The sequence below is a fragment of the Choloepus didactylus genome, chromosome 1, assembly GCF_015220235.1.
Source record: "Choloepus didactylus isolate mChoDid1 chromosome 1, mChoDid1.pri, whole genome shotgun sequence".
Taxonomy (NCBI): domain Eukaryota; kingdom Metazoa; phylum Chordata; class Mammalia; order Pilosa; family Megalonychidae; genus Choloepus; species Choloepus didactylus.
In genome coordinates, this window is record NC_051307.1 from 159692678 (window position 1) to 159719355 (window position 26678).

Consider the following 26678-nt stretch of genomic DNA (forward strand, 5'->3'; position numbering starts at 1 on the left):
TATTCTCTCTCCCCCATATACAGATAATATACACACACATGCATGTAAATATATATTTATATATTATATACCTATTATTATTTTTGTACCCTTTGAGAGTAAATTGCAGACATGATGCAACTTTATTCCTAATACTTAAGTGTTAATTTCCTTGAAGTCATAACCACAGTATATAACCACAGTACGGCTATGAGAATCAGAAAAATAAAAGTGATACAATACAGACCTTATCTATATACCTTATTCCGATTTTGTCAGCTGTTCTAATAATGCCCTAAACAAAAGAAAAAAATAATTTTTTTCCTGGTTCAGGGTCTAGTCCAGGATTTCATATTGCTTTTGGTTGTCATGTAAATGCCATCTGTAACCTGAATTATTGTCAGTTTCTAGTTTTATGTTTTATTAAGGGTTTTGTTATATTTAAGTGAGAACCAGCCCATCTATAATCTCAACATTATTTAACTTTTTTCTTTGTCCAAGCTAAGTAGGAGAGGTAAATAAATTTTTTGTTTATAATGTCTGTATGTTTACATACATAGAAAGAACATGGAATACCAGAAAAATAGTAACAATGAGTATTGTTAAGGATAATTTAATGCATGTTATTTATTTATAGAAATTGAATCCTTTTAATTACTTGGTACTTTTATGTAGGATATTGTGAATTTCATGATATCTTTTAAATATTTGACATCATTTCTAATGGCTGCACAGTATTATGTACTGTCATAATTTAATCTCTGTAGTTGAATATTTAAGTAAAAAATTTTTCACTGTTCTCTAAACCATGCTTACATAAACAGTTTCTCAAATCAATTTTGTTTTGGAGCCCTTGTTAATTTTTTTTATCCTAAATTCCTAAAAGTGGAGTTGGTTGGCCAAAAGGTATGGCATATATTTTGAAAGCTTTTGGTGTATATTTCTGATTTGTCTTTCAGACAGCAATACAGATGGCAATGCCCATCTGACTCTTGCTTATACTGATTGTTTGTTAAATCTTGGCTGAATTTAAGAGTTGAAAATTTCATCAGTTTTCTATATTATTATTTATTTGTGTTTCTTTATGAATTGTCTGTTATTTGTTCTTTTCTAGATCACATTTTTCTCTGATAATTTTCTTTTTCTAAAAGAAAAACTGCTTTATTAAGTAATTTTTTAGATTTGGAAATGTATTTATCAGTGGGACTTGTTATATCCTTTCTTAAACCAGTTTAGTTTTATTTTTCTTAGTTTTTCATCATTTTTCATTGAGTGTTTTTCCCACAAAGCAGTTTTCAGTTCTGAATTCTTAATTTGGTATAGGATACCACATTTCTTCCAGGCACCGAGAATTAAACTTAAGTTACCATTAATTTCTCCTCATCTCCAGAGCCCTTCCACTCTTCTTTATCTGTATGAGATTCCACATCGTTTCCTTCTTTTACATTTCCCAAGTTTGTCTCTTTAGGCCTCTCTTTGTAGGAGTCTGTGTTATCTTTCTAGCTTTAGTCTTTTCACTTTTCCATTCCATTCTTTGTAATACTGTCAGAGTAATCTTTGTTTTACTTGTTCAAAAAGCAAGTAGTGTATTTTTATTGTGAGGTATGTTCTAAGGTACCTTTACAAGCTGTCCCTATTCATAACCTTTCATTCAGTCAAGATACTTCTCTCTTGTCCTTCTTTACATCATAGCTTGTGCTTTCGCACTTTTACACATTTGCTGATGGTGTTTTTTCTTTCAGGAATCCTAGTTTCCAAAATTCAACCTTTCTGATTATTTTATTCATCTATTATGTTTTATTAATCTTAATTCATTAGATTCCAACTTGTGGCTCCTGTGTTCTATGAAACTTTCCCTGATTACCAGTACTGGTAATAATATTTCCCTTCTTAGAAGCCTTCCAGCATTTATCTTAAACCAAAGTTCAAAGAAAAGTATTTTTTATATATTACATTACTAACTTATATTGCACTTATTTATGATTATCTGTTTTTCTTTTAATTATATGTAGGTAAAGACTGTGTTAACATTTTGTTCAAAACATGTTTGTGTACATCATTTGTGAAAGGGTAGCATTATTTCACATTCATAGACCATGAATAAATTCAGGTAAAGCATAAAGGTAAAAAAACATCAATGTATCTGTCTTTTCTTATAGCTTTCTAGGAAAGTCATTTGTATATTCAGACTGTAAAATTTAACCTCTGTAGCACTTTTGGGAGAGAGTCAGTTTGGATCGTTTATTTTCCTACGTAGCAGGGCTAACCTTTGCTTAAAGGACTTTATTTCAGCATTTTAAATGTATTGAAAGTGTAATATGTACTTCAGTTCTTTAAACAGGGTATGTAGAACATAATTTACGATTTTCTTAATGCTCTAAATCCTATCATTTGGGAGCATAAAGTTGTTTACCAGAAGTATAGGCACATATTTAGGCTAAGTAGTACATAGTTATAGTAAAGTAATAGCCCTAAGGCTTGCTCAAAATTCTGATGGGCTCATTTTCATAAAGATGCAGTGAAGGATTTATAGCTTTGTGGTTTTCTGAGCATATGTAATATTTTCCACGAAATTCATTATTTAATCAGTAAGTAGACACAGGCTTTGTTTCAGGGTATTTTGTTTTCCTTACAACATCTTTATTGTCACTGTGTCCCTTGAATATAGCTGAAGCTATAAACACATGACCCTAATTTCTTTATTATTAACACTATGGACAGTAGACATATCACTTTACACTATTGTTCATAGGAAATGAGGGAGGAGTGCCTCCCCCCTTGACAAAATTGTATTAAGATGTTGAAAAAATACATATTAAAAATACTGTAAGATCTTTGAAAGATCTGTCTTTTACTAGGTGGAATGATCAACTTTTTCATGTATTTGATGCATAGTAGCTGCATGATGAATGAATAATAAAAGTTGTGTTGAATGAGTGAAAAAAATCTGTTTTCTAATAACTTTATTATGTAGGTTGAATAAGTTAGGTAATGCTGGGTATTGTAGTAGTCACAGAAATGCTTCCAGACAGCAATTAAATTTCTTACAATTGGCTTTATAATTGTCTAGCAAAAGTTAGCAACTTCACGGACACTTGTACTTCTTTCACTGAATGTTTCAAAGATTGAAGAATAACGAGCTGGGCATTTATAGGTTGATTACTTTTCTGTATTTTCTCTTTCAAGAATATTTTATCACACCTTAAGAAAAGAATGTAGTTTCCTTTTACCTTTTCCAAACTGTCTGTTAAATATAACTACTATGATTGAGTGCTGAATAAGGAGCTTGCCATTTAGATGAAAAGATTGGTCACATATAGTGAGATTGAGCAAATAAAGAAATACATGGAGAGATAATGGGAGGTAGGTTTTACTGTAAGAGAAATGGGTTACAAATGTGAAAAGATGAAATGCTAGATTGAGCAGAGTGGTATTGGGTTTGAATTGGAGGTATCAGAATATCTGTCATCCATCTATTTAGATCTGTATACATAGATATAGAAATAATATATACATGTCTGCATGTGAAAGACTACTGACAGAGCCTAGAAACTAGGACATTCCAATAGCAGCAATCATATCTAATACCCATATCTTAGTATCTTAATAACATTTGCTACTGAAGATTGTCAGCACTGCTTAGAGAAATGACTGATCCCAGAACTTGGTTAGAGAGTTCAAAGTGAGTCCAGAACATATTTTTGTAATAGAAGGTAAGGATATGCTAAAAAAAATGACGGGTGCTTATCAAAGGAACATCAAAGCCAGCTTGAAGGGGGCTCCTACTGGGAAACTTTGAGAATCAAGAAAAGATAGCAGTAGACTGTAACCTACTGAATAAGATAAGAATCCATGAGTCCACATTGATATACATACACACATACATAGACTTGCAAACTAATAAATGTAGAAGTATTAAAGGAATTAGAAAATCACTATTTGAAAGCTATCATAATAATGACTTATTGAGGGAAGAATCATCAATGGATGCCAAGACAAATAGGTGAAAGTTTGATGAGCAGCTATTTACATAGTCTTAGAGTTATTACCTTAAAAAATACTTTTTAATTACAGAGGGAGAAAGTGTAACTTTATATTGGAGAAACTTGGCAGACTACAGTTTAACCAAGTTTTCAAAGTTAAGATTATTAGTAATGGGACAAACTGACATTCTTTACTCCCTGTTAGGATGCACTGAAAACAGACCATCACTTCTCTGATATTCCTGCTGAAAATGTATAACCCAATTCTAACCATGGGAAAACATCAGACAAAACCAAATTGAGGAACATTCTACAAAATAATAACTTGCCTATACTCTACAAAGATATCAAGATCATGAAAAACATGAAAGATTGAGGTATTGTTCCAGATTGAAGGAGAGTAAAGAGATATGACAGCTAATGTGTGATCCTAGATTGGTTCATTTTGCTATAAAAGACATTTCAACAATTGGTGGCATTTTCTTGAGGTTTGTGGATTAGATGACAGGATTGTATTAATGTTAACTTCCTGATTGTAGTGGTTTTACATAGTTAAGTGGGAGAGTGAGTTTTGGTGCATCATATCTGCATCTTATTCTCAAGTGGTTCAGAAAAATATGTGTATATTTATGTATGTATGTATATAGATAGATACATAAATATATAGATATAGAGATACAAATGTGTATAAAGAGAGAGAACAATAAGCAAATGTGAAAAAGGTTAAAAACTGAGGAATCTCAGTGAAGCATGTATAGCAGCTCTTACAATACTCTTGCAGCATTTACTTAAGTTTTGAATATATTTTAAAATGGAAAGTCAAAAACAAGATTGTAGAATTAATTGTGAATCAAGTCTCTATAATGCATTGCTTTGTGTTCCGAGAGCAGCAATTGAATATGTGACACCTTTGACTACTTTAAGATGAACTATTCTAGGCACCGGATGTTTTTTTTTACTTTATGTGGAAACTGAAGCCTCAGCCTATCTGAAGTGTTTTCCCCTAGTAATACCGTTATTGTAAAAATACCTAATAACCAAAATATATTGAGCATTCATTTTGTGTCAAAGCACCACCTATGTAATCTTTACAATAATACAATGAGGAGATACGTACTATTATTCCTGCATATCAGAGGAGGAAACCAAAGCACAGAGGGGTTAAGGTTCTTCCCTAGCCTCATTAGGAAGTTGCTGAGCCACAATCAAATCTGGAGTTTTGATTGCCCAGTCTATGCTCTTAACCAGTTCTCTGTACTTCCTCAAATAAATATTTGCTGAAAAAAAAAAAAAACAAAAAACAAAAACAAACCATGAATTACAAATTCACCTCATTGTATTGGTGAAATATTTAAGCTTATTAGTAACAGAGCCATGCCTCAAGGGCTGCTTATTTTGCCGAAGATGTGCATTTGGGTTTGTTCTTTTTGATGGTGGTAGGAGGGTGGTGCAGGATCTGGATCTTTTTGGTTTTTATTTAGTTGAAACTTAAATAAAGTATACAGATCTTAAGATTGCATGAAGTTCTAATACTTTTTATTTATGTTATAAATTCATGTAACTATAAACAATGTCAAGATTTAGACCATTTTTAGCACCCCAGAAAAGCTCCCTTGTGCTCTTTCCATTCTGTATCTTTCCTAGGAGTACCAACTTTTATGACTGTTACTGCCAAGATTAGTTTTGTCTGTTTTTGAACTTTATATAAATGGGTTTATTGTATTTTTTTTTTGTCTTATCATTCAACTTTGTGTCTAAGAAGCTGTGTTTGCATGCTCAGTAATTTGATCTTTTTCATTGCTATTTAGTATTTTAGTGTATGAATAGTCCTCAGTTTATTTACCCATTCCACTGTTTATGGAAATTTATTTTTTCTAGCTTTTGGCTATTATGAATAAAGGTACTATTAACACTCTTGTACAAGTTTTTTTTTGTGTGTATATTAGTGTGCCTTTCAGTTGGGTATATACACAGGAGCAGAATTAATGATTCATAGGGTGAATGTATATGAAAATATATAGATAGTGTTAAACATTTTTCAAAAATGGTTATACCAATATGTATTCCCACAAGCAAATAAGAAGAGTTCCATTTGTTCCACTTCCTTGCCACCACTTAATTTTGCCAGACCCTTGATTTTAGTCTCTTTTATGGGTATAGGGTGGTATCCCATATTTGGTTTTATTTTCATTTCTCTGATGACTGATGATAATTGAGCTCTTTTTTATAAGTTTTATGGCCATTTTTAAGATGTTCATTTTCCTTCAAATTGATCTATATTTTTTTGATCTCAGTCAAAATTCTAGCAGGTTTGAAAATTGATTCTTCTATATCGTACATGAAAATGCAGAGTCCCTGCATTTTCTACTGCTAGATATCAAGCCTTATTATAAAGATACAGTAATGAGGGCGTATTGGTATTGGCAGAATGACAGATAAGAAGACCTGTAGAATGGAATACAGAGTCTGGAGAAAAACCCACATATATGTAGTCAACTGACGTAAGATAAAGGTTCCATTTTAATTCTTTGGGAGAAAGGATAATCTTTCCAAAAAATGGTGCTTGACCAATTGCTTTGTTATTGAAAAGCAAAGGTTTTTCATTTTGATGAAGTCCAATTTGTTGATTATTTTCTTTTACAGTGGTGGTTTTTTTTTTTTTTTTTTTTTTTATTCTATTTAAAAAAATCTTTCCCAGGATCATGGTTACTGAACTTTTCTTATGCTTTTTACTATGATATATGTGTAAATTCATTTCAAGTTAATTTTGTATATGTTGTGAGGTGTAAGAATCAAAATGTTTCTGAATCATTTGGGAATAAGTTGTAGACAGTGTGACCCCATTACCCTAAATACTTCAGGACATACACTTATGCAAGCATTATACAATTATCAAAACCAGGAAATTTAATATTGATATGATATTCTCTAATTCACAGTCCATATTCACCAGTTGTTTTAATAATGTCCTTTATGTCAATTTTTTACTCATGTAGGATCCAATAAAAATGATACATTATATTTATGTCTTAAATTTCTCTTCAAATGCAACAATTCCAACTTTTTTGGTTTTTATCATCTTGACGTTTTTAAAGAATATAGGTTAGGACATTTGTTGAATGTTCTTTCCTCATGATTAGATTCAGGTTATGCATATACTTGGTAATAATACCACATATGTGTAACTTGCACTCTTAAATATGAATTCTGAAAAATAGAATAAGCAGACTCCATGAGACAAGACATAGGAACTACACTTGCCTACTAGGTTGAGACAGATATTTGGGAGGAGATACATTTGCTAGTAATGGAATGAAGTATTCCTACATGGTTAGTGGGTGGATATAGAGTAAGTTATTCATGTTCCACCAAGGAAACTAAATCCCTAGGAGCAATCAACGTTTAGAGATCTATACTGAGCTAGACCTCTGCTAAAGCTGCCATCTAGGTTGTCTTGGAGCCTGTTGCGGGGCCCCCATCTAATGGCCTGAGATTCAAGGAAAAGACTTTAATCCCTGGAATAGTGTTATAGGTAGGTTACTAAGGCATGGCAAACTAAGGCAGGTACTCAGTTTTCAAGATGGCAGAACCTCAGAACTGGGCCAAGCAAGTTTCCGTTTCTTTTATTTGAGAGCATTTTTGGATCCTAGTTCAAGAGTTAGACTGCATTTACAGGTGGCCTAAGATATGGGGCAAAAAAAGTATAGAGAAAAGAGCCTGGCATGCCATTAAGAGTTATGCGTATTTTATTACTCTCTGAAATAACTGTTATATTCTTAATTTTTAAATCTTCAAAATACTGTTATTCAAGTTAAGTCAGCACAGCTTTATGTCTGAGAGAGGAATTATTTCATGACTACAAAATTTTACCCTTCAGCTACAAGCCAAAGATTGCGTGAATCCTCTTGTATTATGATATTTCTACTCTGTCACTCTTTCTATTAGGGAAATACTTTCTGAAGAGCTTTTTTGTTTGTCTTTCTGCTTCTTTCCTGTGTCTGGGCCTGTAGTAGGGAAATCGCTTTTATCATAATATAATAAAATATACAGATGCCAGAAAAGATCAAATGGATTTTTTAAATTCAATTTTATTGAGATATATTCACAAACCTTACAGTCATCTGTAGTGCACAATCACAGTACCATTATAAAGAAAATGGAGTTTTATGTTCTTTTTCCCTTTCATGCCAAAGGTGAAAAAGTCCCACAAATATGAGAATTACACTTTATTTCTCCTTTATTCGTGGAGTTTAGGTCATACTACATACATAATATATAGGTACAATATTCCCAAACATGCACAGGCTTATTTGTTGCAGTATTATTTGTTATAGTAAAACATTGGACACAAAATAAATGTTCATCAGTATGGCAGTGGTTAAATTATTATGTATCTATATGATGAAACTCTGTCTTTCAAAAAGGAATGAAGACATTCTCTAGGTATGCTATAGATTGACAAGAAAATATATTGATAGTAAAAATGGAATGTGCAGGGAAACATGGCAGAGTAGGGAGCTCCAGGACTCAGTCCTTACACCAAAACAGCTATTAAACAGGCAAGAACTGGCTGAAAAAGCTATCATGAAATACTAGAGGCCAGAAGAACACTGTACAGCATCCAGAGAAGAGCAGGAGAAAGAGACTGATAAACTATGGTAAAGTACCATAAATTGCTCTCATGTGATACTGGCACGCCCCATCCCATTTTTGTGGCAGGCTGCCTTGGGGTCCATTCACTGGCTAGCTTGCTGGTGACAGAAAGGGACATAAAAATCCTGTTTTCCAAGAAAAGGTCTGGGCATGGCCGAGGACTGATTGGGGCTTTTGATTAGCAAATTCAGATCACTAAGAGCCCAATTCTGTTGGGACAAAGTCTGCAGCCATTGTTTCAACCCTACTCAGAGATGGGTGGGGACTGTGGAGATTGAAAGACACAGTGCTTCCTCAGGGATGTGGGGGACAGTTAACTGAAGGGCTGCACTTGCTGGGCAGGCTAGGAAAGATCAGCTTTGGGGAGCCATTGGAGAAGCTTATGGCGCTGTACCTGAGCCCCTCCCAGAGGCACTTTGGAACCGGTCTATGCCCCCTTCGTGGGTCCCTGGCCCTGTTTTTGCTGGGAAAGTCTGACTTGGGAAAGTCCTCTCTGGGATGTCCCTCTTCCTACATTTTGCCCTCCAGACAAAAGCAGCTCGAGACAATGAAAGGAAAGTTAAAAATCAGAGGCGGACAGTCTTGGGGCAAAGGCCTGCCAGCTTCAGGCACCTGGGAAAGGGAAGTGTGTCTGTTGGGAAACAGAGGAAAAAAATAAACAGGGAACTCTAACACAAGCAAGAAGAGGCCCCAAAAGACAGGGAATACCCTGCACATTGCCGAAGCTCAGGAAAATCTCTCTTTCATAACCAGCTGGTTAAAAAACCAAGAAAGACACCCCAGGGAATAAATCCCAGAGTCAACTTTTTTTAAAATTCCATTTTATTGAGATATATTTACAAACCATACAGTGATCCACAGTGTACAATCAGTTGTTCACCGTACCATTATACAGTTGTTCATTTATCAGCACAATCAAGTTTTGATCATTTTCATTACCACACACAAAAAAAGAATAAAAATTAAAGTAAAAAAGAACACTCAAAACTTCCCATAGCCCCCATCCCTCCCAATTATACATTTACTTTTTGTCCTCATTTTTCTACTCATCTGTCCATACACTGGATAAAGGGAGTGGGACACACAAGGTTTTCACAATCACATGGTCTCACACAGTGTAAGCAATATAGTTAATCTTCAAGAATCAAGGTTACTGAGTTGCAGTTCAACAGATTCAGGTATTTCTTTCTAGCTACTCCCAAACGCTAAAAGCTAAGAAGGGATATCTATACAATGCATAAAAATAACCTCCAAAATGACCTCTTGACTCTATATGAAATCTCTCAGCTACTGAAACTTTATTTTGTTTCATTTTGCTCCCCCTTTTGGTCCAAGAAGGTTTTCTCAATCCCATGATGCCAGGACCAAGCTCATCCCCACAAGTCATGTCCCACGCTGCCTGGGAGATTTATACCCCTGGGAGTCATGTCCCATCTAGGGGAGAGGGCAGTGAGTTTACCTGCAGAGTTGGCTTAGGGAGAGGGGCCACATCTCAGCAACAAAAGAGATTCTCTGGGTAACTCTTGCGCACAATTTTAAGTAGGTTTAGCCTCTCCTTTGCAGTAGGAGGCTTCATAAGGGCAAGCCTGAAGTGCAAGGGCTCGGTCTTCTAAATTGGTAGTCCCCAGTGCTTGTGAGAATCTCAGGAATTCCCCAGGTGGGGAAGTTTAATATTTCCAAATTTTCTCCTACTCCCTGAAGGGGAATTTGCAAATACGTTTTTATTTTCTGCCCAAATTACTCTAGGATGTATCGGCGCTTCACATGAACCTGTGTAAACCAACCAGATTTCACTCCCTATTCAAAGTTCCATGTAATGGGTGTTTGAATAAACTGACGAAACAAGTTAAATTATATAATGTGTTAAAAAGTATAGATACCCAAAGTTCCAGGGACTGACCAGGTCATACATAAAGAGCTCAGCATCTCAGAATTTAGAACTACCATTGTTGTAACTAGAATAGACATAACTGCTGTAAGAGTTTAATCTAGGAACCTTTACAATAAGCCTTCCCCTGATAACCTGTGCTCTCAGCCTCAATTCTCAGACTTTGTACATTATAGTCTATATTAGTGAGGCATTATAATGCTTTTCTTTTCGTTTCTGGTTTATTTCACTCAACATACTGTCTTCAATGTCCATTCACCTCACAACTTCACTCCTTGAGCAGCTCAATATTTCATTGTATGTATACACCACAGTTTTCCATTCTGTTCATCTGTTGGTGTACCCTTAGGCCACCTCCATCCACATTGAATCATGAACACTGCCACCATAAACCCCACTGTGCAAATGTCCATTCATGTCCCTCCTTTCCATTCTTCCAAGTACATACCTAATAGCAGGGTTGCAGGACCATATGGCAACCCCATGCTTAGCTTCCTGTGGAACCACCACACTGCCCTCCAGATGGGCTGTGCTATTCCACTTCCCCACCAACAGTGATTAGGTATATCCCTTTCTCTATATTTTCTCCAGCACTTGTATCCCTCTGTTTATTTATTAGATGGTTTTATTCACACACCATATATTCCATCCTAAGTAAACAATCAGTGGTTCCTTGTATAATCGTGTAGTTACATATTCAGCATCACTATCTATATGAGAACATTTCCATTTCTTCCACAAAGAAAGGGGAAGAGGTAAAAAAAAGAAATGAAAAAGAAAAAAAAGACAACTAAAAAGCAATAAAAAAAATTATGATGAAGAAAACATTAACACCAAGAATCCCATATCCCTCCCTTATACCCCCCTCTTATAGACGTTTAGCTTTACTATACTGCCTTTATTACAGTTAATAGAAGCATATTACAGCATTACTGTTAACTATAGACTCTAGTTTACATTGATTACATTTTTTCACCAATACCATCCCATTTTTAACACCTTGGAAAGTTGACATTCATTTATTCTCCCTTGCGTAAAAACATTCTAATATTTATATTGTTAATCGCAATCACTGACCACTCTAGGTTTCACTAAGTTACGCTGTCCCAGTCTTTATCTTCTGTCTTCCCTTCTGGTGTCCTACATGCCAGTAACCTTCCGCTTTCAACCGTGCTTACAGTAATCTTTGTTCTTTGTACTTAGAATTTTGTGCTACCATCACCCAATATTGTGCTATCCATTTCTGGATCTATACAGTCAATCCTGTTGAACTTTCAGTACTCCATTAGCATCAAATGCCCATTCTTTACCCTATTTCTATCTCCTGGTATCTTCATTCCTATAGTCTTATCCAAACCTCTCTTTCCTGTGTTTTCTCATCTGTTTGTAGCACTCCCTTTAGCATTTCTTGTAGAGGAGGTCTGTTCGTGAACTCTCTCAGTGTTTGTTTATCTGTAAATATTTTAAACTCTGCCTCATTTTTCAAGGACAGGTTTTCCGGATATATGATTCTTGGTTGGCAGTTTTCCTCTTTGAGTATCTTATATATATCATACCACTGCTTTCTTGCATCCATGGTTTTTACTGAGAAATCTGCACTTAGTCTTACTGTGCTTCCTTATATGTGATGGATTGCTTTTCTCTTTCTGCTTTCAGAATTCTCTCCTTGTCTTTGACATTTGAAAATCTGATTAATAAGTGTCTTGCAGTGGGTCTATTTGGATCAATTCTTTTTGGGGTATGCTGCTCTGCTGTAATTTTATGTCTTTCATAAGAGTTGGGAAATTTTCATTGATTATTTTCCCTATTCTTTCTGCCCCCCTTTTCTTTCCCTTCTTCCGAGACACCTATACCACGTGTATTCATGTGCTTCATGTTGTCATTCAGTTCCCTGAGCTCCTGCTCATATTTTTCCATTCTTTTCCTATCTTTTTGTGTGTGTTGGATTTCAGATGTCCTGTCTTCTTTCTTCTGTCTCTTCAACTTGTGTTGTTGTATGTCTCCATCATGTTTTTCATCTCTTCTATTGTGCCTTTGATTCCCATAACTTCTGCCATTTGTTTTTTTAAGCTTACAAATTCTTCCTTATTGTCATATAGTGTCTTCATATCCCTCGTCTGTTTTGTCACATTTTCTTTCAACTCGATTTGATTTAGAAGATGTGTTTGAACATCTTTAATCAGTTGTTTCAACTCTTGAATCTCAGTTCAGGTGTTTGTTTGTTCCTTTGACTGCGCCGTATCTTTGTTTTATCCTGGTGTGGCTTGATGATTTTTTGCTGTCTAGGCATATGATTTTCTTGAATAGTTTACTATGGGGGTTGTTTTCCCTCTTTTGCCTTGCATTTGTTAGTTTTCTTTGATCTCTGTATTTCTTTGTTTCTCTCGCTGGCCAGTTGTCAGATTGTTTCTGCCCCAAGTTGTCCCCCCAAATCAGGCACCCACCATGGCCTTCCACAGGGATGGGAGGTAGGTACTAGGTACCGCAGCAAGTTCACTATGTGTGGTAATATGGATCTGCTTGCTTCCAGTGGTGCTCTGTTTTCCACCAGTCAGTGAGACCTGGGTTTATTTAAGAGCCCTGCTTTGACCGTTGGGTTCTGTATTTCTCAGCCAAAACTGGTCTGGGTTTTTGTGCAGAGCATGCATACCAGCTCCTGTAGTCCTAATAAAGGTTCTGAAGCATCTTTTTAAAAAGATTTCTGTTCCCTTGCTCTTTCCGGACTGTCCAGCAGATGGCGATGTTCAGTAACTTAATCCTCCTCAAAGGCTGCTTTACCACTGAGCACAGGCTGCATCTACACAGGTGAGCTGAAACTGCAGGATTCCTTTGCCCTTACTTTGCTGGCCAAAATCTGGCTCGATGTGGGGCTATACCTCTGGCCGAGTACTCCCTCAGCTGAACCAGTACTCCACCCGTCCCCAACGGGTGGTGGCCACTGCTTTCCTTAAAAGTGGGGGAAGCGTTTTCAGATTGAGGGTGTTTTCTCAGTCTCTTTGTCCCTCACTTACCTATGCCTTGAAATGTCTTTCCTTGTTACCCAGGTTTTCAAACGGTGAAGGTATGTCTCGTTGCTGTGAGAGAGTTTTAAATCTGTGTCCCTGGTGGGATTGTTCACATCTGCTGATTCTATGCCTTTCCCTCCCTGAGTCCAAGTGAGGGGAGGGGAAGAGGGACCGACTTGTCTCAGATGGAAGATTCCTTCCTACCTGATATTTCTCCTCTTCAATTTGGCATCTGCAGGGTCTTTCTCCAGTCAGTGTCCTCCTCCAGAGTTTCAAACTATTCATAATTGTCCTTTTTTTGTTGTTGAATCTCTTGAGAGGAGTTTTCGGTAGCTATTTATGTCACCATGTTGATGACATCACTCCCTAGAGTTAACATTTTAAAATATTAACATTTGCAGTGTACAACAAGAGTACAAGACAAAGAAACAGGAAATAATGGGCCATCCGAAGGAAGAGAAGAAAATAACAGAAAATACCAACAAAGAAGATGAGAATGTAGACATACTGAAAATGCCTTTAAAAATCATGATCTTAAAAATGCTCAAGGAGATGAAGGAGAGTATAGAGAAAGAATTAAATGATACCTTGAACCCAATGAATGAGCAATATGAGAGTCTCTCCTGGTTTGCTAATGCTGCCATTATGCAAAACACCGGAAATAGAGATTGACTTTCATAAAGGGGATTTATTCGTTTACAAATTTAAAGTTTAAGGCCATAGAAGTTTCCAAACTAAGTCACTAACAAGAGGATACTTTCACTGAAGGAAGGCTGATGGTTTTTGGAACACCTCTGTCCGTTGGGAAGGCACATGGCTGGCGTTTGCTGGTCCTTTGCTCCCGGGTTGCATTTTAAAATAGCTTTCTCCAAATTGTGTCTCTTAGCTTCTCTCTCTCAGCTCATATGCATCTTTGCTTGTTCTCCCAGGGCATTTCTCTCTAAGCTTCTGGGGGTCCTCTCTTATCTTCTCTGGGGCAAACTCTTGGCTTCACCTCTTAGCTGAGCATCTCCAGTTGTCTTTCTGTCTGCATCTCCAAGTGTCTGCAAGCATATGGGTTGGCTCTTGAGTTCTCTTAAGTAATCCAGTGAGCCAGTCAAGACCCACCCTGAGTTGGCGGGGTCCACACCTCCGTGGAAATAATTTAATCAGAGGTTCCACCCTAATCAGCAGTCTGCTCTCACAAGATTGCATTAAAAACATGGCTTTTGTGGGAGACATAATAGATTCAAACTAGCAGAGAGTCCAAGTAAAGAGAAGGAAATTTTAAAAGAGTCAAACAGAACTGGAAGTTGAAGACCACAATAACTAAATGAAAGATGCCCAGGAGGGTTTCAAGATCAGATTGGAGGTGGGAGAAGAAAGAATCAATGGACTTGGAGAAAAGACAGTTGAAATGAGACAGGCTGAGGAGCAGAAGGAAAAAGAAAACATTAAAAGTGAATGTAATACCTAATATAGCCATGGGACACCATCAAGTGGAACAATATGCACATTATTAGAGTCTTAGAAGAAGAAGAGAAAGAGGCAGAATGTATAGTCAAAGAAATGACAGAATTTCCCAAACTTATCAAAAGCCATGAATTGGCACATTTAAGAAGCTCAGAGAACACTAAACAGAATGAACGTGAAGAAAAACATACCATGTCATATATTGATTACACTGTCAAATGCAAAGGCTAAGGAGTGTTCTGAAAGCTGTAAGAGGAAAAGCAACTCAATTAGATTAAGTGCTGATTTCCCATTAGAAACCATGGAGACAAGAATGCAGTGGGTTGAAATCCTTAAAGTGCTGAAGGAAAACAACTGCCAGCCAAGAATTTTATATTTGGCAAGACTCATTTTCAAAAATGAGGGTGAGATTAATATGTTGTCAGATAAACAAAACCTGAGGTAGTTCAACACCACTAGACCTGTCCTACAAGCAATGCTGAATGGAGTTCTTCAGACTGAAATGAAAGGACACTAAACAGTGGTTCAAAGCAGCATAAAATATAAAGACTTGCAGTAATGGTAACCATTTGGGTAACTATAAATGTCAGTATTATTGTATTGTATTGTTTTATATATAACACTACTTCTTACTTCCTACATGTACTAAAATGGAAATGCATAAAAAGTAATGATAAATCTAGGTTTTTGGACATACAATGTACAAAAATAAATGATGATGATTAAAAAAATGGTGGTGGTCAGGAGATCTAGGAAAAGTATATGGGCATGCTATTCAAGTTATGTTGGTATCACACCAAATATGATTGTTACAGATTTAGGATGTGAAGTTTTAACCCCATGGTAATCACAAGTAAATAGATGGAAAATATATCAAGATAGAAATGAGAAGGCACTCAAATATGGTACAACATAGAAAAGGAAATAAGTATGAAAGTAGGCATTAAAAGAATTGAGGGACAAAAAATATATGACTTAGAAAGCCAGAAGCAAAATGCCAAAAGAATGTCTTGTATTATTAGTAGTGACTTTAAGTGTAGCTGGATTGAACTCTCTAGTTGAAAGGTAGAGATTGGCGGAGTGGATCAAAAAGCACGACCCAGCTATATGCTGTCAGGAAGAGACTTACCTTAAAGTCAAAGATAGAAGTAGGTTAAGGGTGAAAGGATGGAAAACCATATACTGTGGAAGTAGTAGCCAAAAGAAAGCTTGGGTCTCTGTACTAATATTGGATAAAATAGACTAAGTCTAAAACAGTTGCAAGGGGAAAGGATAGTCTTTATATACTGATAAAGGGGCAATTCAACAGGAAGATGTAACAGTTATAAATATGTATGCACCTAACAGCTGAGTCTCCAAATATATGAATCAAATACTGATAGATTTGAAGGGAGAAATTGATGTTTGTTCATTAATAGTGTGAGACTTTAACATACCATTCCCAATAATAGATAGAATATCTAGTGAGAAGATCATTAAGGAAGTACACGATTTGAATGATACACTTAACCAACTAGGGTGGACAGACATATATGGAACACTGTACTGAGTGATTACAGAATACACATTGTCTGATTGTATATGGACAGTTCTCCAGGATAGACCATAGTTTGGATCATAAAAGAGGCCTCAATAAATACTGAAATCTTACAATGTATATTCTCCGACAACAACAGAATGAAGCTAGAAATCAATAACAAAGGAAGAAATGGATAATTCACAAATATGTGGAAATCACACAACGTATTCATAAACAACCAGTAAGATTAAGAGGAAGTTGAAGCCAAATTAAGAAATACCTTGAGATGAATGAAAATGCCACATCTTCTGGGATGTGGTGAAGCCAGTACAGGGGGGAAATTTATAGCTCTAAATGCTTACATTAAAACAGAGGAAGGACTTCAAATCAGAGACTTAACCTCCAAACTGGAATAACTAGAATGAGAAGAACAAAGTAAACAGAATGAAGGAAATAACAAAGATTAGATTGGAGATAAGTGAAATGGAAAAAAAAATAGAATTAAAAACTAAAAGTTGAGTATTTCAGAAGATCAGTAAAATTGAGAAACTTTTTGCTAGACTGATGAAGGAAAAAAGAGAGAATATAAGGAAAAGTAGAAATGAAAAAGGAGACATTACTACCAACCCTGCTGTAATATAAAGTAGTATAAGAGGCTGCTATGATCAACTACGTACCAATAATGTAGACCACCTAAGATGACATGGGCAAATTCTGAGAAACACGGAAAATACCTTCATTGACTCAAGATGAAACAGATCTCAACAAACCAATTACTGATCAACAGATTGAATCAGTAATCAAAAACCTAAGACAGAAAAGCCTAGGACCAGGTGATTTCATAGGGGAATTCTATCATCTCTTTCTACTCAAAATCTTTCAGTGAAATTGAAGAGGAAGGGGCACTCCCTAACTCATTCTATGTGGCCGACATCATCCTCATACCAATGCCAGATAATGATACAAGTAAAGAAAACTCCAGACCCTGTATGCTGTCTTGAAAATACCAGCAAATGAAATCCAACAGCATAGTTAAAAGAATTATACACCATGATCAAGTGGGATTTATCCCTGGTGTGTAAAGTTGGTTCAACATAAAATCAACTAATATAATATACCACAATAACTGAAAGAAAGAAAGAAACCACATAGTCATCTCAATTCATGCAGAAAAGACATTTGACAAAACTCAGCACCCCTTTTTGATAAAAAGAAAACAAAAGCAAAAAACAAACAAAAAAACAACTTAGAATACTGGGAATAGAAGGAAACTTCCTCAACATGGTACAGGGCATATGTGAAAAGCCCACAGGTAACTTCCTACTTAATGGTAAAAGACAAGTAGCTTCCCCTTTGAGATCAGGAAGAAGACAAGCTATGCCCATTGTCACTACTGTTACTTAACATTCTCCTGGAAGTTCTTGCCAGAACAAATAGGCAAGAAAAAGAAATAAAAGTCATCAAACTTGGAAAGGAATAAGTAAAACATTAAACTGATCGGTATGGTAGGTTGTAGCATGTAAGGAGAGATCTGGTGTGGTAAATGACTTAACAGGTAATAATTGATTGTCTTGTCATACCAAGGAATGTGGACTTTAACTTGATGGTAATAAGGGCTTTTGATCAGAAATAAAAAAGGAAGTGATGGGATCAGGTCCTTTTTTTTTTTAAGTACTACCATGGTTACAGTATTAGAATAGAATGGTTCTGTCAAACAGAAATATGTGAGCTACGTATTTAATTTAAAATTACCTAGTGAGAGACAAGAAGCAGGTGAAATTAATTATAACTTTTTAACTATATTCATAATATCATTTCTGTATTTGTGTATATAAAATTATTGAAGTGTTTTACATACATTTTTCAGACTAAATCTTCACAATCTTGTGGATATTTTACACTTTCAGAACATCTCATTAGTAACTGGCCGCTTTTCAAATGCTCAATTAGGTACGTATGGCTACTGGATACTATTTTGGACAGGGTCTGCTCAGGAAACAGAATCCTTGCCAGTAATCTGAATGGGCAAAATTTAATGTAAAGAATTATTAATTATTAAAAGGTCATTAATAATTTGTCACTTGGGAATTGCAGTTTTAAACAACCTTGAGATACCACTATTCTCCTATTAGAATGGCTGAATTCCATAAAAAAGTGACATTGGCAGTTGTTGGTGAGGATGTGAAGCAACAGGAACTCTCATTCATTTGTCTTTTGTTGGAATGCAAAGTGGAATAACCATTTTGGAAGATGGTTTGACAGTTTCTTACAAAGCTAAACATTGTCTTAACATAGCATCTGACACTTGCACTCCCATCTAGTTATAGAACTGATTCGAACTTTGTCAGCACAAAAACCTGCAGCTTTATTCGTAATTGCTAAAAACATGATCCAGGTGTCCTTCAGTAGATGAATAATTAACAAACTTTTTTATATCCATAAGATGGAAAATTATTCAGAAATAAAAAGAAATAAGCTATTCAACCATAAAAAGACATGATGAGTCTTAAGTGCATATAGTCAAGTAATAAAAGCCAGCGTGTAAAGGCTACGTCTCTATGATTCCAATTACATGACTATCTGGAAAAGACAAAACTACTGCAATTATGAAAGATCAGTGTTTACCAGGGGTTTGGAAGTCAGTGGAAGGATTGAATGGGTGGAGCACAGGGGAATTTTGTGGTGGTGAAGCTATGCTCTGTGATACTGTGTGGATACACCACACTGTGCATTTGTTAAAACCTATGGAAGTTTGTCAAAAAGAGTGAATTTTATGGTGTAAGGGGATCCCAGGAAAGAATGCAGACTGCAATAAGAAATTCTAACTATATTACAAAGGTATGAAACAACCTTATGGAAGGCAGTGAGGAAAAAGGTGGTTACCCAGGTAACTTTGGAAATTAATTTGTAAGACTAAAGGCAGAAGAAACTTTACAAAACCCTGTAATCTATTTGGTAAAGTTGTTTCCCATAGGGCAATAGTTTAACAATTCTGTAACTATTGTACATGTAAAATGGAATTGAACAGTTAAGTAAATGGATGTTAGATGGTAGGATCTAGGCTTCTCGATTTTGGAGTGGATGTTGATAGATTAGCAAGAGGAGGCATCCTAGAGGTATCAGTATGAATTTATGTTTAGCTTTATATAGTTGTAGATGGTTACTTACAGAATATTTGTATTAATGCTTATGTATTTACAAGTTAGTATACATATATGTATTATATTGTTGGGAGGGCTTAGAAGCAAGGACCTCCCATTAGCAATGAGCAAAACCTAGTATCCAGATTTTGGTTTCTGTATTAGTTAGGATTCTCTGGAGAAACAGGACCAACAGGAAATATCTGTAAATATGAGATTTTATAGAAGTGTATCATGCAACGGTGGGATGCACAAGTCCAAATTCTGTAGGGCAGGATGCACAAGTGCAAATTCTTTAGGGCAGTCAGTGAGCTTGCAACTCCGATGAAGGTGTTTGATGAACTCCCCAGGAGAGGCTGGTTGGCTGACTGAAGAAGGAGTGAAAGTTCTCTCTCTCCCCCTTAAAAGTCTTCAACTGATTGGATTAAATCCAGCTGATTGAATTCTCTCATTGTGGAAGACATGCCCTACCTTGATGAAATCAGCCACAGATGCAATTGATTGATGATTTAATAAACCAGCCTTCTGGTTTGTTAACCAGCCACAAATGTCCTTGCAGTAATGGTTACGCCAGTGCTTGCTTGACCAGACAACTGGCACCATCACCTGGCCAAGTTGACACATGAACCTAACCATCACAGTTTCTAATACTCTTCTCTAGCAATAGAAACCAGGGTTCCTGAGAGAAATGGCCAATTCTAGAAGTGAGGCAGGAAATAGAGATGAGTCTGCAGCATCTTATAGTGATACAAAGAAAGGAAGTCGTCTGAGAAACCAACAACAGTGGGGTTTTATCAAAGGGAGACAGGAGTCAACTGAAAGAGCCCTCAACAGTCAAAGCTAAAATGAGTTGAACAGCAAAATAGATAATACAAAATTGGATTATAACCCACAGTATAAAATGAATATCTGTTAGTCCATGCTGATTCAAATAATTGAACAAATCAACAAATGGGTGAGAATAGACAAATCTCCTGTGAGGAAGAAGTTCAAATAATTTATTTAGATTCTCTTCCTCAAGGAGAAGCAGCATAATTCTTCATCACTTAAGTGTAGGCCACACATAGTTACTTCCTTCTAAGAGTACAGAATGAGAAGGGGAGAAAGAGTAACTTTACAGTGGAGAAACCTGATAAACACTACCCGAGCCAAGTGATTAAGGTCAACATCAACAGTGATAAGTCATGTTTTTGGTATGTAGATAATATGAAGTGATGAAAAGAGCAATTTGAATCTGTGTTCTTCCTCCCCAAAACTCAGTGTCAGTTTAATCATGAGAAATACACCAGACAAATCTGACTTGAGGGACATTTTACAAAATACCTGACTAGTATTCCTCAAAAATGTCAAATTCATTACAAACCAGAAAAGTCTGAGAAACTCATTGCCAAGAAGCACCTAAAGACATGACAACTAAATGTAATGCAGTCTCCTTGATGGGGTTCTGGAACAGAAGAAAGGTCATTAGGCAAAACAAGGAAATCTGAATAAAGTATGAACTTATTGGTACAATAATTGTAACAAATATATCATACGAATATAAGTTAATAATAGTGGTAACTGGGTGTTGTATATGTGGGATTCTTTAAACTGCCTTTGTATTCTGTATATCTAAACTGTTCTTTTAAAAAGTTTATTTAAAGGTAAAATAAGTAAAATCATTATGTATTAATCCTTACACTTTAAAATGATTGTAAGATCTTTTCTAAGAAGACTGAAAGAGTATTCTGATGATCATAGGAATAGCAAATGCAGGGACTAGGTAGCTACTGGCACCAGGAAGAGAAGTCCCTCTTGCTCTGTTTGCAATATTACTTCGGTGCCTTCTATTACTAGTGCCTATCTTTGGCTGTGGATTGCAAAAGAGAAATGTTTACAAGGTCCAACTCCAGTATCACAAAGTGAGCCAAATAAGGGTTGCTGTAGAGCTAAGGGCATTAAAAGTAATAACTGGAACAGGGATATCATCAGAATGAATTAAATACTCTGAGGATACAAAGATTGAGAAGAAAAGATGCTTAGGAGAGACCTCTAGGTAACACAAACAGTTAAGGAATATACAGAAGGAAAAGATGTCTGAAAGGAAAGGAAGAAAACCTTGTGACCTGTTACAAGAGAGTTTCAAGAAATGTCCACTGCTTTTAGTAACTTGAATGTTAGCGAGTTTGGAGCAGCATCCTTGCAATGAGTTTTTTTGTGAATGAGATTTATAGAAACAGATACGGTGACTCAAAGTATTTGTTTCAAATTACCCTTGGCTATAAAGGTGAGACATAGATAAGAGGTAACTAGTGTTCACTTTTTAAAAATTGAATTTGTGGGGATAGGATGTTAAAGAATGTATCCTCCATCATCAGTTCAGGAATATTTGTCTTTTGTTTATTGTTGTATTCCTACTATCTAGACTAGTTTAAATATGTTCAATATATACTTGTTTATGAGAGATACTGAACATTCAGTAGAGGGAGAAGTTGAATATTCAGCATTTCCAGGGGATGTTTTATTGAAAAATGTTTTTGAGGAAGTAGAGGATTTAGGAGATAAGAAGAGGAAATTTCAAGAGGGCATGATGAAGTTGTTCAGCATTGGCATTGTTGCACCATAAATCAATTTTTTAAATTATTTTTCATACCTTGTATGTATCAACTTATGTATTGCCTTTTGCACTTCATTTTTATTACAAATGAAAAAGCTGAAAACAAACTGTAAAACTTATTTTGGTCAGTGATTGTGTCTTATCTGTAGTAGTGCTAAATACCTTTCATGGGAGCAGACATAATTTGACATCATCTTTTATAAAGTAAGGTCAGCCTGTATTTAACAGTAATTTTTTCCTCATACTTTTATTCAGTCTACAAATAAGAAACCTCGAAAATCTTCAGGAGAGAAGAGCAGAATTGAAGCTGGAGTTAGAGGAACAGGCCGTGGAAGAGCTAATGGGCATCCTCAACAGAATGGTGAAGGGGAACCTGTTACATTATTTGAGGTGGTGAAACTGGGGAAAAGTGCAATGCAGGTAAGTTTTAAGTGGTTTGTTAGTTCACGTTCAAAGCAGTACCGTCAGTAACCTATGAGGAACATCTTAATGTATACATCGAGTTTTTATATATTCTTGTTAATGGTATAATCAAGAAGTTTATCTGAAAGTTTTTTATTGTTTTGTAAAGAGCACCAGGAAAGGCATTTTCTTTAATAATAAAATAAACTTTAAATTAGGTTATGCTTAGTAAAATGAATTTTGCATATAATATGAGTTGACCAAAAGTTTTCCAATTGCCATAGTAATATATTTTTTAGAATTTGATCTTTTGGAAGTAACACGTGTATTGTAGGATGTTGAAAGACGGAAAAGGTCTACAAAAACAATTCCTAAATAGTGAATCAGGAATAACCACAATTAATATGTCATGGTTATTTTTGCGGTGTGTGTATGATCTTTCATAACCTTCTTACTTTCTTTTATCTCACTTCATTCACTCACCAAATATAAATATTTTTGCAAAAGCATGTTTTTATTGACTTATTACTAATTCATTATGAGGATATTCCATAGTCAGTTTACTATTCCTTTAGTGGGGCTTTACATGTTTTTCAATATTATAAAATTTATTCATTATTTATTTTTACATCTGCATATTTTAAAAATATAGTCCTGGAGGTACTATTATTTTTTAAAGTATATTTTTAATTGTTGTGATACATAAATAACATATTACTCTCCAAAAATGTTTTACTTCCCCTTTCACCAGAAGTCTAGCAAATGCCCACTTTTCATTTTAATAGTACTAGCAATTGGATATTTTATATATAAAAATAATGCATGTGAAAAATGGTGATATGTTAATTAGCATTTCCTTGAACACTAGTGATTGAAAATATGTTAAACCTGTTTGTTTGCTGTGTGTTTACTTTTGCTGTTTCATTTTCAGTTTGATTTTGAAAATTATTTAGGTTTATAAAATGTAATTATACTTTGAAAGTTGATAAATTAAGTGGCTTTGAGCCATTAAACTTGACAATTTCTTCATTACACTTAGTTGAAGAATTTTTAACAAACTACAGAAATATTAATTTTTATACCTACTTTATTGCTTCCCACCTTAAGATGGAAATATCAATAAACAGAAAAATAACGGAAGTGAATTTTTATGTAAAGGTTTACAAATTGTGTTTTTGGTCTTTTGCTATTACTTTTTCAGATCAGACTTCATTTTACAAGACATTTGTATATATAAAGATAATTTTAATGCATATATTACAGTTCAGTATCTGTTTTATTTAATGTGAACAAAATCTTACCTATATTTGAAAGAAAATATTGGTTGCGCTATCATGTTTCTTGCATCTAATATGTTTTGTATTCTTTATCCATGTTACTTTTCCCTAAAACACTGCTTCATGCTGTTATCTTCTCCTCCTTAAAATTTCGTGGGTCCACAGTTTCTGAAATATAAAAGATCAGACTTAGTAGTGAGGACTTGGTACATTCTATGATTTGGTTTTCACTCACCTTTTCAACCTTTTTGAAAGATTTTTTTCAGACATTTTTTACTTAATGTATTTTTAAAATTGTTCATACTATATTTTTTCCTTCCCAGCTATATTCTGGTTAATTTATAAACTTATGTAATTTTTTTTTCAATCAGTTTTCTGTAGTGGGCATTTTTTTTCCTATACGTTTTTATCTCATGATTTTTAATGTTTGCCTAATATTTCTGAGTATGGCTGGGCCATGATTTATTTAGCTAATTTCTATCATTTGGGCTATTTGCAGTTTTGGTCTATAGAAAACAACACCTCTTTAAATTTCCTTATATGTATCTCAATTGTCCATGTAAAAGTATTTTTTTAATATAAAGTCCTGAAAGTGGTTGCTAGGCAAAGGTAATGCATATTTAAAGAATTGATGAGAGCCTTCCATTGAAGGTAGTGGCACAGTAATTTCACTGTTTACCACCTCCTTGCTTCACACTTAATTACAGATAAAATATTAAAAAGAGAATACAAGCAGTCATCACTGAGTTTAGAAACAAACTACTTATTTCCTTGGTGTGGGCATAAGAAAAACTGCAAAACGAAGAGCGGACTTGAACTTAGGACCTGAATAGCTAGGAATTTGACTTTTGTGTTTTAAATGACTAAAAATACTCCATGAAGAACAGGATACTAGAATCAGGCTTATTACTGGAAGCCAGGCCCTAATGTGAGTCTCCCTACTCATACATGAGGATGAAAAAAGGCAAAGGCTTATGTTTAGGGTAATTACATATCTCAGATTGGCCTGGAGATTCCAAGTTGATGCTTATTGTCCCCATGTAGTTTTTATTAGTGATTCCTTTAATACTCAAAAGGATCCTAGTTTGGACAATATAAATTATAGTAAAAACCCATTTATAGTAAATGAAGGGCTAAGGGAAGGGAGAAGACAGATATAGTTTTTATAACCAGCACCTGAATTGAAGTGTCTGCTGACTTGTTTGGTGACTTGATCTATAAAAATCACTAATATTTTCTTAGGGCAGGAAGCCCACATTATATAATTTGGGTTTGCAATTGAGTTCCTAGGATGAATAGAGGTAGTCACAGAAACCTTAGATGGGGAGGAATAAATGGTAAAAGAAATAAATAAGCATGTTTAAGATGGGGATGAAATAAGAAATTCTATCTAGTCCATAATGGAGGAGAGGGGGCAGATAAGTGAAGAATAGGCAGATACGGAAAAGGACAATTGTTGAAAATTGACAATAGGTTTTTAAAATTAAAAAATTAAGTAAATTGGTTTTGCTGAGGAAAAATTCTCAAAGAAGGAGTTAAAGAATTGGCATTCATTAGACATTTACTTAAAATGTAGCCTAGAGATACAAGGGGGTAAAAAAAAATATATATGTGCGTGTGTGTGTGTGTGTGTGTGTGTGTGTGTATGAAAAGGCAGTTGAGAGAGAGAGACTTTGGGATGAAGCGAAGTGTTGCAGAATTTGCCAGGATAAGAGATCAGAGGGGATATAAGAGATGCAGTTTTTGAAGAGATAATTGTAAAGAAATTTCCAGACCCATGTCCTCAGATCCAAAGAACGTTTGTAGGAGTGAGTCAGATAAGTGAAAATAATGACATATCTTTTGTTCCGGTTTGCTAATGCTGCCCTTTTGCAAAACACTAGAAATGGATTGACATTTATAAAGGGGGTTTGTTTGGTTACAAAGTTACAGTCTTAAGGCCATAAAGTGTCCAAGGTAAGTATCAACAATAGGGTACCTTCACTGAAGGATGGCCATTGGCATCTGGAAAACCTTTGTTAGCTGGGAAAGGCACCTGGCTGTCATCTGCTTGCTCCCAGGTTGCGTTTCAAAATGGTGTTCTCCAAAAATGTTGCTCTTGGGGTGTTTTATCCTCTCTTAATGGCAGCTCCTCTTCAAAATGTCACTCAGTTGCTCTGAGGTCCCTCTTTTTTTGAGATCTTTCTATAGGACTCCAGTGAACTAATCAAGACCCACCCTGAATGGGTGGGGCCACATTTCCATGGAAACATTCAATCAAGGTCACACCCTAATCAAAGGTGTCGCTCACAGTTGGGTGGGGCACATCTCTATGGAAACACTCAATCATAAGGTTCCAACCTAATCAACACTAGTATGTTTGCCTCCACAGGATTGCATTAAAGAACATGGCTTTTTCTGGGGGACATAATATATACAAACCAGCACAAAAGCTTTCCTGTTCTTCGACTATAATACAATTAATGTTGAAACACACAATATTCCCCTTCTAAATTGTAAATATACTTTGAAGTATGAAAATGCACTTTTAAATAGCTCATAGTTTTTAAAGAGGAAATATAAAGAATGTCAATCACAAAATGTGTCTAATGTGATTGTCAGTTCAAGCAATATGTATCACAACTTGCTGGGGCCAACTAAAGCACCACTTGGAAAATACACAACTTTAAATCTATTAATGTTAAGCTTTCAACAATAGAAGCTAGAGAAAGACAGCAAACTTAAAGAAATTAGGAAGAAAGGAATAATAAAGTAGAAGTGGAAATTAATTAGAGACATTGTAGA

General features: G+C 35.3%; 1 protein-coding gene across 4 annotated transcripts in view; it reads left to right on the plus strand.

The window, feature by feature from the left end:
- The window catches only part of STAG1 (stromal antigen 1), a 425662-nt gene that overhangs the window by 128012 nt on the left and 270972 nt on the right, over window positions 1–26678 (plus strand). For all 4 annotated transcript variants that reach the window (XM_037844464.1, XM_037844439.1, XM_037844447.1 and 1 more), the window contains exon 5: window positions 22471–22635. In XM_037844464.1, coding sequence (XP_037700392.1) covers window positions 22471–22635 — 165 coding nt within the window. The remainder of the gene's footprint in view (window positions 1–22470; window positions 22636–26678) is intronic.